Source organism: Humulus lupulus, chromosome 2 (genome assembly GCF_963169125.1).
Source record: "Humulus lupulus chromosome 2, drHumLupu1.1, whole genome shotgun sequence".
NCBI lineage: Eukaryota > Viridiplantae > Streptophyta > Magnoliopsida > Rosales > Cannabaceae > Humulus > Humulus lupulus.
The window spans coordinates 64652746-64670769 of record NC_084794.1 but is presented as its reverse complement, the minus strand read 5'-3'; the positions used below and the strand labels follow the sequence as shown (position 1 = coordinate 64670769).

The window sequence follows — 18024 nt, the reverse complement described above, 5'->3', positions numbered from 1 at the left end:
GAAACGTTGTATCTTAACCAAAAAATTTAACCCTAAACTGCTAATCATACTTAGTTACACGATTATGGCCAAATGACTCGATTAGCGAGTTTAGCATTGTTTCAAAAGCACATCGTAACGGTCCCTGGAGATTAGGGCATTATAACTTGGTATCAGAGAAAGACAAGGTTAAGGGTTTTTGAAGACAAGTTGGGCATGTGCATTATAACTATTTCTGTAGTTATGTGCTTAACTGCTTAAATAGAATGTAAATGCTTTACCTGCACATTGTACTAGGGAGCATGAGATTCTGATAGAGCCTGGCTCTTGACTATTAATATGATTATATGATTACGTGCTTCGTGAATATATATAAATGTGATATTTGCATGTTGGAGTAGGAGGCATGGTACGTATGTTGGAAGAGCATGGCTTATGATTGATGTATGAATGCTATGGGAATGTTTTTAGCACTGCAGTGGCTTGTGAATGTAGTGTGGTAAGATTGTTCCCGTGGGGAAAGCTCTTAATATGCTCATCATATTTAATGGATCGACTTATTGACTACAGATTCAATCAGCAAGTATGCATCCAAGGCAGATAATGAGACTTGGTGGTGGTTATACAGAGGCTGGGAATTTCAGCCAGGGTTTGAGTTCTTCACCTGCCCCACAAAATTTCCAGCAAGTGCTTACAGATATGCAATTAAGACTACAGAGGCAAGAGGAAGAGATTAGGTGTTTGAAGCAACAACAAAATCTGCTGGAGAACACCTCTTCCTTCGCTATGCCAAGAGTGGCACCAGTTTTGGCTCAGCCTAGGGTTGAGAACAGATGGGAATTTCTCTGTGGAAGATTCCAAGAGTATTAACCTCCAGTCTTTGAGGGAGTCCTAGATCCATTCAGATCTGAGCAATGGATGGGCATGATCAGTTCCATTCTCAACAGTATGGGGCTGGTGGGTCACGATAGGGTGATCTGTGCTACATATGTATTGCAGAATGATGCCCGAACATGGTGGGAAGTAATATCCTAGACACGAGATACAACTGTGATGGATTGGAAAGAATTTGGGCAGCTTTTCAATGAAAGATATTATTGTAATGCAGTCCAGATTGCTAAGATGAATGAGTTTATGAACCTGGTTCAGGGCAAGGCAACAATAACCGAGTATGTTAACAGATTTGATGGGCTGTCCAAGTTTGCTTTTGATATGGTACCCACATATGTAGCTCAGAAGGAAAGGTTTATCTAGGGATTGAATCCCAGAATAGCTCAGGGTGTCAGAGTCACCCCAGTGCATGAAATTTCTACCCACGGTCAGGTGGTAGGAAAGGCTCTTGTTGTTGAGAGCACAGAAGATCAGATTGAGAAGAAGAGCGCCGAAGAGCACGGAGCTCAAGTAATGACACCTCCATTTACTAGAGCGAGCAAGAAAAAGAACTGGAGGACTTATCCAAAATGCGCCTAGTGTAAGAGACTTCATCTGGGAGAATGCCGAGCAAAGGCATGTTTCGTATGTGGAATGGTTGGGCATTACATGAAGGATTGCCCAAGGCGGCGGAGAGATGAACAAAAGGGGATGGACAGCTCGACTCCAACTCGAGTGTACATTCTGAGGCAGTCAGAGTTGGAGACTGAGACTGAGGCTGGTTCCTCAGGGGTGGTAGGTCAGCTTTCTAGTTATGATTCTTGTATTGTGTTGACTAGTTTTGGTGCCATTTTTTTTTCTTGTTGCATCCAGAGAAGCATAAATTTGATATACAAATTGCATGGTTATGTTGTGATGAGTTAGGTTATGGTGGAAATGACTCATCAGTTGTTTGATAGGGTTGGTTATGATTGACTTCAGTATGATCCTGGAGATGGATTGGTTAACCAAGTATGGGGCAATGCTAGATCGCAAGGAAAGGATAGTAACTCTAGGGTTTGAGAGTGGGAAACCCTTGTGATAGTTGGCACTGTGCATGGATTTTGTATGCTTATGACATCTATAATTAGAGCTGGAGATCTATTGTAGGTGAATGCATAGAACTCTTAGCTAGTGTGGTGGATACCGCTTAGGTTTTGCCAATGGGATCAAGATAGACTGGATTAGTCTGTGAAGTTTTGGATGTATCTCCAGGGGAATTGCCAAGGTTACCTTTACATAAAAAGATAAATGATGATTGGATTTTTTCCAGGGATGGAATTAGGTCTAGGGCACTATATTGAACGGCTTCAGCAAAGTTGTAAGACCTAAAGGCTCAGTTATTGAGTAAGAGGGTATTCTCCAAGGTGGATCTTTGATCTAGTTATTTCTAGCTAGGGATCAGGGAGAAGGATATGCTGAAGACTACTGTTATATTAGATAAGGGCACTGGGAGTGCTGAGTTATGATTTGAGGATTTGATTAATGCTGAGTTGTTCTGATGAATTAGATGAACAAAGTATTCAAGGATTATCTGAATTGGATTTGTGATCGTCTTGAACAATGGTATTATAATATACTCTCAGTTGGAGATTTGCCAATGTCAAGGAACGCATTAAAGGGTAGGAGTTCCCTTGGACGGGCAGGATATTAAAACCAGTTTGTAGGTTGTTATGACACCTCAGTAATAAGGAAAAGTGATTGTCTATGCATCATGTTATTTAAAGGATATGACCAGGACTAGAGTAGAGTTACTGGTGGGCCAGTTGGACAACATTATGTTGAGTTTACTCTTTCAGAAAGGATCAAGGGAAAACAGTTAAGTGAACCACAGATGGGAGAATTGAGGGGAATGTCTTAGTTGGATTAGATAAGGATTATACAATGTCAAGTATGGGTTTATTGTGGTATAAGGATCAGATTTGGAATCCGATGGACACTGGGATTAAATAGGAGATTCTGGATGAATTTCATACTATTCTCTTATTCCCTTCATCCAGGCATCATGGAAGATGTACCAGAGTTTGAAAGCTTAATAGTTGTAATGCCCTAAACTCCAGGGACTGTTACGGTGTGCATTTTAAACAGTGCTAAACTCGCTAATGAGTCAAGAACGGTATTTGCGTGTTTAACGCAAGCTGAAAAGATTAGATCTAATCTACATAAGCATTATCATCAAAAGCATGCGATGCTTGACCGACCTTAAGTTTGATGAAAACTAAAACCGCTTGTCTAGTCTAAAGGCTAATTATTTAGAGCCAAAGCCAAAAGGCTAAGGTGACCTACACGTCACAAGGCTAGGAGGGTATGAGACCTCAGAGAAAGACTTATCAGTCATCTAACCGAGATAGACTTATCAGTCATCTGACCGAGATAGAATTATTAGTAATTTGATCGAGATAGACTTATCAGTCATCTGACTGAGATAGACTTATCAGTCATCTAATCAAGATAGACTTATCAGTCATCTACACCGAGATAGACTTATCAGTCATCTGATTGAGATAGGCTTATCAGTCGTCTAACCGAGATATACTTATCAATCATTTGACTGAGATAGACTTATCAGTCATCTGACCGAGATAGACTTATCAGTCATCTAATCAAGATAGACTAATCAGTCATTTGACTGAGATAGGCTTATCAGTCATCTACACAGAGATAGACTTATTAGTCATTTAAACAGAGAATGACTTATTAGTCAGCTATTGAGAGAGACTTATTAGTCGTCTACCTCAAAGAGACTTATTAGTCATCTACTCAGAGCGCAGGATTCCACAGACATTTATTTGCACCTGCTTGCATGCATGAGTAGGGTTGTTACTTCTAGGCATGCCTATTATGACTTAGTAACATGTTATTACTTGTTCATGAGCATATTGAGTTTTCTTGCTGAGCTTCGGCTCACGGGTACTATGTGGTGCAGGTAAAGGCAAAAGAAAGTTGGACCATCCTTGAGTTGGAGAGCTTAGGTGACGATGTGTACATATGCGGCTGCTCGACCGCCACGGCCGAGGGTTTAAAGAGGAACAAGGGTTAAACCATATTTTGTCGTTTAGGTCGGCTGGTTGTAAATATTTTGTTGTAATTAACCGTTAAATTATATTTTTGGGATCCCAATGTATACAGTAAACGTCTTAGTGAAACGTTGTATCTTAACCAAAATTTTTAAACCTAAACTGCTAATCATACTTAGTTACACGATTATGGCCAAATGACTCGATTAGCGAGTTTAGCACTGTTTAAAAAGCACATTGTAACGGTCCCTAGAGATTAAGGCGTTACATTGACTATGGTCAAACTCACTATTTTGATAAAGGTGTAACTATTTTATTCAAACTATACCTAGCACAAAGTTTAAATAAAATAATGAGAGATGCATGCATAATAAAAGAAAATGATTCAAAATGGAATCATTTCTACATCTCGAGAGATGGGACTTAAACTCCCTAAAGATATTCATGGTTGATGGTAACTTATTTTAATACAAGTTACTCAAACTAGTATTAGGTTCAATAGGTAATAATATGTCAACTAAGTGAATATGTATAGTACTTAAAAATTGTCTCATGTGAGATATAAGTACTAAGTGTTATTAATTGGAGGGTCAAAATCGATTTTTTTTTTAATGGAACTTAGTCTTGAGATGACAAGTATCTTAAGGGTAAAAAGATACTATAAGTTCCATCTATATGGACATAGGGGTGGTGCTGCCTCTCATGAGAATAGTCACTACAATAAATAATGGTTTTAGAGGCGACTATATCAGGTGCAACTCTGTGGCGCCTCTAATATTCAAGAAATCTAGGACGACACATCATTAGTCACCCCTAATATTATAATAGTCGCCCCTGATAATGAGATATCTTGACTAGAACTGGGCGGGAAAATTTGGCGGCGAGTTATTTTGGTGAAAATTATTAGGGGCGATTGAAAGTCGCCCGTAATATTAGATGTCACTGCAACATATCCCCAAATGAATCCTGAATCCCTAACTCTCAATCATAAAATCATTTTTTTCTCTGTAATATCCCAACGTCGAGCCTCTCTTCTGCAATATCCCTCTCGTTGTTCTCTCTCCCTACACCTCTCCTCTGTTCTCTCTCCCTACGCCGAGCCAACCTCCTCTACAATCTCTCTCCCTACGTCGAGCCTCTCCTCTACAATCCAACGCAAACCAGGTGAACTAAATGCGAACCACAAGATGATCTCCTAAAGTCAAGTCGAGCCCTGATGCCTCTTCCCTCCTTAAAGTCGAGCCCAAATATCTCTTCTCCCCTAAAGCTAAGCCGAAACGATCTCCTAGCTTGAACCCAAACCAACCTTCAACTCAACTCCATTCTTGAACCCAAACCCAACGCTGAGCCCGTTCACAATTGGTATGTATATATATTTTCTTTTACAAAATGGGTTTCTTTGAAATTATGTACATATATGTATCGGTTTTGCTGGTTTTAAATTTTTGGAGTTGGTCATTGGATTTGCAGGATCTGGGTGGGATTTGCAGGAACTTTGCTACTTTCAGGTATATATATATAGCCCTCTAGCCTATTTTTTTAATTTTTCAATTTATCGATTTTGATTAGTTCTTTGTGTATATTTAATTGATTTTGGTAGGTTCCTATGATGGCATGAAAGAGACCTGAATCTCTTAGTTGATGAAATTTATAAGCATAATCTATATCTAATTTTTCTTAATTTTTTAAAACCATTTATAATATGGTTATTTGTGGGTATTGTAATAGAGATGATGAATATGCACTGGGCTTTGAGTAGTTGAATATATTGTTTATATAAAGCACAATGCAGTCTAGAAAACTATATCTAATGAACATGCGTTGGGTTTTGCATTCCAATCTAGGTTTAAAACTTTAGTTTTGGTAATAATTTCTATAACTACTCTATTAATTTTTTTTCTGAAATTTTTTTTCCTTTTCCAGATTTAAAAAAAAAAATTATATACACATTATGCAGTGTATATTAGTTTGGGTTAAAAGTTTGGTTGAACATAAACAAGTCACTAAAAGAAATAAGTAGAAGAAGAGAAACCTATTTAGCAAATGAAAATATAAAGGAGAAAGGTATGAGTATATATCTTTGGGGTTGAGCAAAGTGGGGAATGAGTATGAAGAAAGACAAACCTGTTTTGTAATGAATTCTAGTTCTGGTGGAATAGATGGTAGATACAATTAATTGTTCAAAATAACTTTTTTTTTTTAAGAAAAGTGTTCTCGTTTAATTATAAAAAAGCATTTGTTATCCTTATTAGGAGGCATATGGGAAATGAAGAGTGTATTATTTTGGTGTAGATTTTGTTTTTGATACAAAGGAAAACTCGAAAACATGGGTTGTTACTTAGCTTGAATTTTAGACTTAGTCTTTGGGTTAGATTCGAACCTGAGAACTACTAGGAGTGACTCTATTTAGTATGACTTATAATAAATTATGGGAACCTATCAAAATGATACTTTGGTTATTATCTCTAGATGAGATGAATTAAATAATATTTAGTGAAGAAATATATGTAAGGGAGTCAAAAAGAATATTCTGCTTTGAAGAGATAGATAATTTAATCCTCAAGCTTCATCTTGGAAGTAAGAAGGCTGATGAGCTTTCATTATAAGCAAATTGTGGGTTGCTCTTCTGAAAAAATGTATCTTTGACGATGTACGGGATACGAATTACAATGCAAGTTTTTTGACTACTAAGTTTTTTCATTTATGGGTTATTTTAATTTAATAGTTTTGGTTATTTGAATTTTGCAGTTACAGTGATTTTGCTTGTGAGACATCTCTTTGCCATTCTTATTGGTGGACTAGAAGAATACCCTTTACTCTTGTTACAGTAAGTACATAATTCATACCATGTATTATTATTTCTCTGCAAAGTAATTTTTTAACACATTTAATCTTTTTTAAAAGAAAATTTAAATAGTGTTGTTTAATCTAACTTTTAGTGTTATGATTGTGAATGTGTGTATAAAATTGTAAGATATGTTAGTATTTGAATTTGATTAATAATAAGTATATTGTGAATGTTTTGGAAATTTTCTGAGTGTTATTTGCAATGTTTTAAATTTTTTGGATATGTTAGAATATAAATGTTATGTTGTCGAAATTTTGGTAGAATTAGAGAACTAGATAAATAATAATATAATAAATAAAATATTGAATAATTAGAATTAACAAAATAAATTAAAGAATAAATTAAAATATTAGATAAATAATTTTATTTAATATTAAAAAATTTAATAATTTTAAAATAAAGGGAAAATTTATAATTTAATATTAACAAATTTAGTAATTTAAAAATAAATTAAAAAATTAGATCAATAATTTAAAAATAAATTAAAAAATTAGATAAATCATTCAAAAATAAATTAAAAAATTATCATTTAATTTAATATTAACAAGTTTAGTAATTTAAAAATAAATTAAAAATATATATAATTTAAGTTAATATTAACAATTTTAGTAATTTAAATATAAAGCAAAAAGTTAGATAAATAATTTAAATAAATTATAATTTAATTTAATATTAAAAAATTTAGTAATTTAAAAATAAATTAAAAGTTAGATAAATAATTTCAAAATAAATTAAAAAATTATAATTTAATTTAATATTAACAAATTTAGTAATTTAAAAATAAATGAAAAATTAGATAAATAATTTCAGAATAAATTAAAAAATTATAATTTAATTTAATATTCACAAAATTTGTAATTTAAAAATAAATTAAAAATTAAATAAATAATTTCAAAATAAATTAAAAAATTATAATTTAATTTAATATTATGAAATTTAGTAATTTAAAAATAAATTAAAAAATTAGATAAATAATTTCAAAATAAATCAAAAAATTATAATTTAATTTAAGAAATTTAGTAATTTCAAAATAAATTAAAATATTAGATAAATAATTTCAAAATAAATTAAAAAATTAGATAAATAATTTCACAATAAATTAAAATAATAGCTTATAAAACATCATGATTTTTTTTATGGTATCTTAAGATTTTATAAGATATCATAAAATAGCTAGTGTTTAAAAATATTTTATTTTTGTTGCTTTTCTTTGGTGATAAAATTTGATCACCAAAGATAGGATAGAAGTTTTATTTATTATCACCTAGTAATAATTTTTTCTTAATTATTTTTAATCACGAAAAGCCTTGGACCCGTTCGGAGATATGCTTCTCTGAATTATCCTGGACGGTATGTGTCCGCATGGATATTTTGGATTTGTTGTGTACCTATAATTTAATCTATTACTCATTTTATTATTTTTTTAGTAGAGATTTCAGTATGTGTCTCCTTATTTGTTCTCGTAAGTGGGCAAACTTAATTTTAGTCTGCGCACTTATGAGAACCATAGGGATGTGCTGCCGAAATTTTTACATAAAAGAAACAATTTTAAGAGTAGAGATTGAATTATATGTATACTACAAATCTGAATGGGATAGGTTATTTACCCTTATAGAAGTGGAGTGAAAATGTGTATTAGGGCACACACACACATACTCAATAATGTATAATTGTTGTTTATTCTTGTATCGTAGATGTCGATGATAAGAGTTGGACGACATTAAGGAATTGTAATTGTGATGCTTATTGGAATATTCTCCAAGCCTTCTTGAAAATGGCAATAGAACACGTAGAGTGGGACGGGAGAATTAAATGTCTGTGCGTAAGGTGCCTCAATGTTAAACTACAAACTATAGATATGGTGGAGGCTTATGTCTTTGACAAGGGTTTTCAACAGAATTATCAATAATGGGTTTACCACGGTGAGGTGGAAGTTGGTGTTGCCAATGAGGTAGTTGAGGAGAATGAAGATGTAGATGAGATGGTTGATGTCGTTGACGATTTCATCTTACCCACAAATGTAGACGAAGCAGAAGGTGTGTCTGGCAGTCGAATGGGACAGTATTATGATGAGTTGTTCGGGGAGATTGAAGCTGAGTTGTAACCGGGTTGTGATTGGATATCATCCTTAAACTTTTTGGCGAAGTTGATGCATTTTAAAGTTAGGGGGAAGTGGCCAAATAACTCTTTCGATGAATTGTTAAAGTTACTAAAGTTTGCATTTCCGAAAGATAATAAAATTCCCCCAACACACTACGAGGCGAAAAAGAAGTTGAGTAAGTTAAGGTTGGGATATCAATCAATCCATGTCTGTAAATATGATTGTTGCTTATTTATAATGAGCATGCAAGCACAGATTCATGTCATGTGTGTGGGAGTGGTCGATGGGTCAATGAAAAGAAGAAGGGGAAAAAGGTTCCACATAAGGTGATGCGTTACTTTCCATTGACTCCCAGATTAAAGCGAATGAACAGTTCAAGGCATACATCTAATGACATGTTATGGCATCATACTGGGAGATCAATAGAATATGGGGTGATTTGTAATGTGATTGATGGGTCTGCATGGAAAGACTTTGATGCCACACATCTTGATTTTTCAAAAGATCCTAGAAATATTCATCTAGGTTTGGGTGCTGATGAGTTTAATCCTTTTGGCAACATGAGCTTATCATAGAGCATGTGGCCTGTGATTTTGTCGTTCTACAATCTCCACCCTAGCTATGCATGAAGAAGGAGTATTTTATGCTAACTCTGCTTATTCCTGGGCCAAAATCACCGGGTAAAGACATGGATGTATTTCTAACACCATTGGTGGATGAGTTAAAACAATTGTGGATTAACGGGGTCGACATAAGAGATGGCACAAGGAATGAATTGTTCAAGATGCGTGCAACCCTTCTGTGGACAGTTAACGATTTCCCTGCTCGTAGTAGCTTGTCTGGTTAGAGTGGGCAAGGGTACAAATCATGTCCAACATGCAATGAAGGCACCACTTCCATCCGAGTGATTGGTAAGTCATCTTATTTCGGTCATAGGAAATTCTTGAGGAGTAATCATAAGTATAGAAGAGACAAAGAATTTTATGGCAAAGTTGAGAAAAGAAATCATCCACAACAGTTTACTTGTCAACAAATTTTAGATCAAGTCAATGCTTTACCGCGTCAAGTGCCTAATAAACATGACAAATTGGGTGGAGGGGGGTGAAGCGCAAGCGAGGTGCAGATGAAAGTAATTGGAGGAAAAAAAGTATTTTCTATGAACTTGATTACTGGAGTTCAAACCAGTTAAAACACAACCTAGATGTGATGCATGTCGAAAAGAATGTGTGCGACAGTCTCCTTGGGACTTTGTTAGATAATGATAAATATAAGGACACCACTAACGCAAGACATGATTTAAAAAATATGGGGGGTTAGGAAATCATTATGGATTTACGAGGATGCCAATAAAAGGTTAATGAAACTGTATGCTCCATACGTGTTCACTCCTGAACAAAGGCGAGATTTTTGTCAATTTTTTAAAGGAGTGAAGTTTCCCGATGGTTTTTGTTCTAATCTGAAGAAAAAAGTCACAGACAATGGCTTAAACATTGTTGGGTTGAAGTCCCATGATTGTCATGTGATAATGCAATGATTACTTGCAGTAGGTGTTCGCAAGTTTTTACCAAAATCTATATCCACCACCACTAAAAAATTGTGTAATTTCTTCAAACAATTTGAGAAACACTACAATGGACCAGAGATTTGGGACAAGGTTCTAAACAACCCAACCAAGGATGTTAACAAGGAGGAGAGGAAGCAGATCTGTCAGTTATTTACAAGTTTGAAATTTATTGCGCGTTGCGTAAAGAATAAGGAAAATCAGAAGAAACAGAAGTATTCTACAACGCAAGGTATAAAATCGCTGGCGGCCATCCGTCACGAAAAAGTAAGTGAAAGTTAAAATGTTATCAAAATTATGTTCTTTTAAATTATATGTTCTCTAACATTTGGGTTATATTTTTTAGGTGAACCAGGACCTTATTGAGTCATGGAGGGAATACCACTGGAAGAAAACAACAAATGATTTCGTGAACGACGATGCTTGCCAAGATTATGTAAGTTTGAATTATGTTTTTTAATATTCATAGAGTTACATTTAATGTTAGTGTTTAACGTTTTCTGAAAACAGGAAAAACTGAAGGCTGATTTTGAGTTACAAACTCAGCAAACATCCGCTGCCGCTTCCAATAATGATGGTTAGACAACAGTTGATCAGGTGGAGGTACTACAAAAAGTATTGGGCCAAAGGCGTAGACATGAGCGAGGAGTGGGCCGCAAATTGAAGGGGTCGGGGTCATCATCTACCCAACACTCTTCAGTGAGTCTCAAGCTCCTCGTCAACGTTCATCAAAACATATAGAAAAATTGGAGAATAATCTACAGAAATTGACTGAACAAGTTAATTTCTTATCTCAATTTTTTCCACCTTCATTTCGTCCACCAAACGTTCAGATGCCGCCTATGCCTGATAGTGACAATATTTCTGGAGCTTCGTCTTCTCAACCTCCAGCTCCAACCCATCCTTCCATGTACGGGGCAGCGCCGTCTCAACACATGGTACCTCCATACATGTACGAAGCAACACCATGACCTTATCTGTGGCCGATTCCATTGTCGTCGCAGCCGCCATATCCCTACATGTATGAAGTAGGATCGTCCACATCACCTCACGTCGCCACAGCCACCACAACCGCAACAAGAAGATAATAGGGAGGACAAGGCGGCTGATTTAGGAGAGTAGGTTTATTTTATTGTTAGTTATTGTTACATTATATGAACAATATAGATATTTGTTATCTTAATGTATTAACAACATGGATAATTGTTATCTTAATGAACTAATTTAAATATTTAATATAATATTTTTATTTTTAATATATTTGTTTTCAATGATTTAAATTTTAATTGATTATTTTATTTTATTATTTTTTATAAATAAAATAGTATTAGGGGCGACACTGTCACCCCTAATAATCAAGTATCAGGGGCGACTAGTGATATATCAGGGGGCGACACATCGACTAACATTTACGCCACGTGAAAACATTTGGGGCGACATTCCAACTTTTAGGGGCAACACAGGCAACCCATTGAGTCCTCCCTAATGTACGCTATTAGGCGCATTTTATTAAGGGAGACATATCAAGGGTGACATGTCGCCCCTGATTTATCTCAGGAGCGACTTTTATGGTTATTAGGGGCGATTTTTTGTAGTGTATAGTTCATTATCAAGAAAGTCCATGAATGGAATGTGCACATGGCCATTAACGGTGCAAAGCTAGACAAGTTGTTCTCAAGTGGGCATAGCAAATGTGTGTGTATTATCACTGGTTTCTTATCAAGGAATGCTTTGACAACCAAAATTTCAACAAACTTTGTGATAATTACACTAAGGTAAAATTCAAGTTGAAAGACATTTTACTTTATGCAATAATGCAATGGTTTCTATAGAGAAAGTAATTATTTAATCATGTGGAGGAATATTGTATTCTTAATATAATGTTTGAATGATTAAATAAGTGTTACAAAATAATTATTATTTAATCTAGTGGGGAATTTTATATTATTTATAATAATATAATGTATAATATCAGATTAAATAAATATGACAAAATGAGTTTTGTAACATAATTTGAGAGTTACAAATACGTGGGACAAATATGTGTATCCAAATTTGTAGCATACTTTTGGAAGTTACACTTCTTACAAAATTACTAACCATTTCCAAATTAATGTGTAAAATAAAATTTACACATTTCCAAATTAAATTTCATGAGCTATTATGTTGAATAACTATTGGAGAAGTGATTTTGAATGTCATTAGGTGTATAGAAGTTACAAAATCAAAAGGGATTGAGTTTGGAAGATTTTGTGGCACAATGAAAAATTGGGAGGTTAAAAAATGCCCCAAGTCGTGGCCTAGAATATCCTAGGCTACAGCTTGGGAGCCAGAGCCTTATGGCCGCAGCCTAGGAGACTGACAACCAAATCTCATTTTGCATTTTCATCACTTTGAACATTTGGAACACTTCAAGTAACTCCCAAATCTTCCCTTTAATTCCACAAACACCCAATTTAACATTGGTAACAACCAAGAGGGTTGGTGGAATTTGAAATTCAAAGATTGTCTCAAAACTCTATCAATAGAGACCATTTGGTCACTTGTGAATATGAGTTTTTTCATCTATTTTAACAATTGGCTGAAAAACAATAAGACTTGATAATTCAGATAGCTATTTCCTAAACTTGAAAGTTCCTTAGTACTAAGAGAATAGGGGAAATAAGCTTTTGGACAAAGGATTCGAACCTTGTTCAAGTCTAGTGATCCCCACTACTCTTCACTTAAGGTTGTGTAATTGTGAGAATTTTCTTCTTTATTCTTGATGCTTGATTTGTAACTTTTGCTTTGAGTTTGTATTCATCTTCTCCTCTTCTTCTATATTGTCTATATTTATTTGTATTTTAAGTATAGTGTTGTAATTTTATTTTATCAATCACCTTGTCCAATTGTATTTTCTGTCTAGAGTTATAATATTAGTTTCTATTATTTACATTGAAATATAATATTCTCTAACAACTTAAGCTTTAGACTCATATTCTTTGAGTGAGGTTTGTGCCCAATGATTAGTAATCACTTTTCTACAAGGGATTTGTAATAAATATGGTGGGATCCTAACAAAATAGTACTTTAGTTATTATTTTTGGAGGAAAAAAATTAAATAGCTTCAATGAAAAGTACATTTAGGAGAGTTGAGAGAATGTTTTTAGAGAGAGAACGATGTAATTTTTGAAAGAGAGAAAGTATCTAGTTCTAAAGTTTCAACTTGGAATTAAATGTGGAGGATGGACTTCCACTTATTGGCAAATGGGTGGTTCCCAACTATTAGATCAGGTGAAGCTTCCAAAAGAGAGTCTCGATCGTTGATATGTTCATACATAGGAAGTTTTAGAAGGCTACTTGTAGGCCTACAAGATAATCAACTTTATAAAGACAGAAAGGTATTGTCGTACAGACTTACCGAGGTGAAAAAGAGCATTGCCCTGTTATAATTTAACTTGGGCTAGAATTGTATGTGGTGTGTTTTTCAGAATGGCATGCATGAGAGGAATCCCATGGATCAACCCATAGAGTGTTCTCACTCCATAGGTCCTAGATGTTAACTTATAAGTTACCAATTGTCAAGCTCAAGATCAAGGGAGATGTTAAGAGGTGGAGGCAATCTATGGAGTCATCGAGTTGCACGGTGTATGTCACAAGATTGCAGACTTGATCACTTATTAGAAGGTTGTGAGTCTTCCAAGGGATGTTCATAAAAGTGGGCTAAGGCCTGGTCCAAATTCGTACCCATTCAAATAGACTCATGACTAGAGTTGTAAATGTGTGCTGGACCGGCTCAACACAACCCATATTTTTATGCCTCCGAATAATTCGGGTTGGGCCCGTATATAAATGCATGTCGTGCCAGACTGATCCATTTTTGAAGGGGTAAGCCCAGCACGACCCATAGGCACGACCAATGTTGAGTCGGGTACAAATCAGGTCAACTCATTTTTCTTATTCGGGCCCATATTTAAGCCCATTTTATTATCTCTAAAAAAGTGAGGATGGGGAATTGAGCCCCCCACCTTTTCTTTAACAATCAATGGGCTAACCACCAATCTAAATATATTTCTTTGTTTAAATTATAGTTTGAGATATTTTTATATATTTTTGCAACAATATTTTACACAAAATTATATAAATTTAATTATTAATTATTAGATATAGAACACAAAGTAATAAATGCTTAAATATTTACCTCCTAAATCTTAAAAAAAATTAATATAGTTTTAATTTTATATTTTATAATTATTTTAATTATAGAATTATAAACATTGGGAAAAAATAATAGACTTCCATTATCATTTTCATTTATATATAATTGAACAATAAAAATGTATTATCATTATTAATTTCAAAATATTGGGCTTTTTATCGTGTCGTGCTTTCGAGCTAGTCTGTTCGTGCTTTCGTGTTCTGCCTTCGAACTTGTCATGCCATGCTCAGCCCTATATCGTGTTGTGCTAATTTGCAACATCATGTCGTGCTTGGCCCAAACTCATATTTTTTAGTGTCGTGTCGTGCTTGTGCTGATTTTGTGTCGTGCTAGTGCTGATTTTGTGTCGTGCTAAATATCTCAGCCCGTATTTACAGCTTTATCATGTGTGCCACTTTGGGCCTAACCATTGAGCCAAGAGAATTACTCCTGATAGGCATAATTATATTAACGCCTCAAAATTTTATAAGACACCTTATATATATATTTAAATATATATATAGAAGAGTTTTCAATAGTTACGTAACCATTATAGTTACATTTTCAGTGACCTGCTATAACAGGTTAACAATTTATTATTTATAAAATTTATATTTTAAGAATTAAAATAATAATTACTTTTTCTTAGAACAATTAAATTAAATATTTATTAATATAATAACTATGTAATTAATAATTAATTAATTAAAATTTTCATGTAAGATCTTTTAATTATTTTATATTTTAGATTTAGTCCTTTTATCACTACAAAAAATTGATATTTAGTCTCAACATTTTAGTGACAATAAAAAAATACTTGTGACTAAATATACTTATAGTCATAATATGTGACAAATTATACTTAAGTCACAACAAATTATTTGTGGCAATAATTAAAATTTTGAAATCTATAATTTCTAAAAGGTCACAACATTTAGTTGTTACTATAAGTATTTTAAGCTACTAGTGATAATTTTTTTGTCACTAAAACTTATGACTACTTCACTTTTAGTTACTAGAGTATTTTGTTGTGACTAATAACATCTTTTTAGTCACAACTATAACGTGCTTTGTGATTAATTTATTGTTGTTAAAAACCAACTCTATTCACATTTTCATTGAAAAAAAAAATTCTTCTATTTGATCTCTCTCTCTCTTCTCCCCCTATCGCCTCTCTCTCTCTCTCAAATTTGTTTTCTCCTTTATTTTTGGTCATTGGCTCACAACGTCGCCGGTCAACATCATTGTTGGCTAGCCTTGTTGTCGATCAGATGTATTGAGTTTCAGTTTGAAGCTTTCACAGAGATTACGAAGAATCTGAAGTTGCTTCTTAATTCATTATCATTTTTCCTATTTCAGTAGGTTTGTTTTCTCTTAATCTAATTTGTAGCCTTACTATCAATGATTTTTGCTAGCTTTGGTGTTCAGATTAGGGTTCTTAATTGATTTTCTAATTAATAATAGTTTTTTATTGTTACATTTTTTTGCTTCTTAATAGGAATTTCATATTGATGATTTATTGATATGGTTATGGGTTTATTTTTGCTCATTTCTACTATGTGTATATTGTTAGGAAACTTATACAAGTTAATATGAGACAACCTAGAACATGTTTCTAAAATTGAATTCAAATAGAAATAATGATAAGAATACTTACATTATACACAGCAGAATGAATGAGTCTTTCCTTCAGTTTCTCTAACATTTGTTTCCTTTCTGTTGCAAAGTATTACCAAGAAATTGAACAGATCTTCAATTTTCTTCACAGTCTTCCAAAGTATCCTTAGAATCACCTAGACTAGAGTGGGCAATTCTCAACACATGAGATAGATACAGAGAGAAGAATAATAGAAGAGAAAAATTGGGGCTTAGAGAGGACTTATGTATAGAGAGAATCTAAAACCTATCAGAAACTTGTGTTTCAACTTGTCTGAACTTATCTTGTTTTTTCAACTCTCTCTTAACATTCCTTTTATAGAATCAATTAGGTCATTTATTTAATTAAAAAATCAATAAAATAATAGCCAATAAACAGCCCTAGGTAAAAATTATCATGGGCTTTAGGTCCGTGAAATTTCACATTTGATTATAAGCCCATTAGACTTAAAATCAAGGCCTGTGTTATTTTCTATTGATTTAATTAATTAAATAATTATTCAAATCATTTATCAAATTAATTATTTATAATTTGAACATTGATTTAAACTTATTTATTAATTTAGATACAAATTAATCTTAATTAATAAATCTGCCATAATTTCTCTTTTCTTCTCAAAATTACATAACTCTGTGAAACTATCCAAAATTGACCTGGTCAACTTTGATAATTCTAATTGATAATTAAATCAATTAATTGAGACTATCTAGATGATTTTATCCAAGGTATAGTGGGGAATATGAGCCTATGAAATCAAGCTTCAATAAGTTATCATAAATCTAACAAATAAATATACTAACTTATTAATTCCTCGCGACTCCACTAAAGACTCGGAATTGCACTCTTGAATTCATAGAATGCTCTATAACAAATATAAATACACTATGAATTATCCATTGTTACAACCATAATTATCACTCAATCCTCTATAGACGGTCTACAATGAGATGGGATTAAAATACTGTTTTACCTCTCATTATATTTTATCCTTAAAACACTTAGGTCCTTGTAAATGATATTTCAGTAAACTAATATTAATTACTGAAATGAGATCTCTATCATTTAACACATTGAACCAAACTAAAAGGAAACCATCGTTTCACTTCTTCATCAGAAGCTATAGATTTTCATATCTATGATTAACATTCCCACTCAATTATACTACCGAGTTCCCAAGATGTAAGTATGGGCTAGTCCGTAGGGTAAGCTGGTAACGAACAAGTCAAAGAACTCAAATAATACAATCAGTTAGAATACTAACCTCTCAAAATTGAGATTGAATTAACCTATGGTCAACTATATGATATGACTAGAATAGATAATAACAAAATGTTTACTTATCCTATCAACTATCAATATCAGTCATGTCCAATGTAACAAATACATCTGATCTTATCTACTTTGCTAATGTTCTGGAAAGAACATAACATCGCAATGTGTAAGTAGATCATATCGTAGATTGGCAAGTCAGTGTAAATTATGTGCACTCACTAAACTTAGAACTAACTTATTTTGAACATATAATCATATTTATATTCCACTGTGATTACGTCACTATAAATACGATTAGCTATATGCTCGGGGTGTAATAGAAGTTTATATTAAACAAATAATCATGAAAATAAAGCATGTGAGCAAAGTGATTGACCAAGTCAAAAAATAATTTATATTCTTGTATTGATAATAAATGAGATTACAAAGAAATTAAGTTTTAATTAGGGCATAAAACCCTAACAAATATTACGAGGAAGAAAATAAAAAAGAAGAAAAAAGTG

General features: G+C 33.4%; 1 protein-coding gene and 1 non-coding gene across 5 annotated transcripts; both read left to right on the top strand.

The window, feature by feature from the left end:
- The first annotated feature begins 4856 nt into the window (after positions 1-4856).
- Positions 4857-11695, top strand: LOC133817940 (uncharacterized). 4 transcript variants are annotated; one of them, XR_009885740.1, is made up of 6 exons: positions 4857-5267; positions 5376-5413; positions 6654-6732; positions 8448-10647; positions 10762-10851; positions 10926-11695. XR_009885740.1 is itself a non-coding variant. In XM_062250593.1 (4 exons), exons 1-4 carry the CDS (start codon positions 5295-5297, stop codon positions 10995-10997), a joined length of 360 nt encoding a protein of 119 aa, XP_062106577.1. In that variant the 5' UTR covers positions 5287-5294; the 3' UTR covers positions 10998-11695. The 4 variants fall into 4 exon arrangements, 1 of the variants encoding a protein (XP_062106577.1); XR_009885738.1 differs by having other exon boundaries at positions 8448-10682; XR_009885739.1 differs by lacking the exon at positions 8448-10647.
- Positions 5632-5719, top strand: LOC133820392 (small nucleolar RNA snoR118). The gene has a single exon (XR_009886804.1). It is a non-coding gene; the product is annotated as a small nucleolar RNA snoR118 (small nucleolar RNA).
- Positions 11696-18024: the final 6329 nt, after the last annotated feature.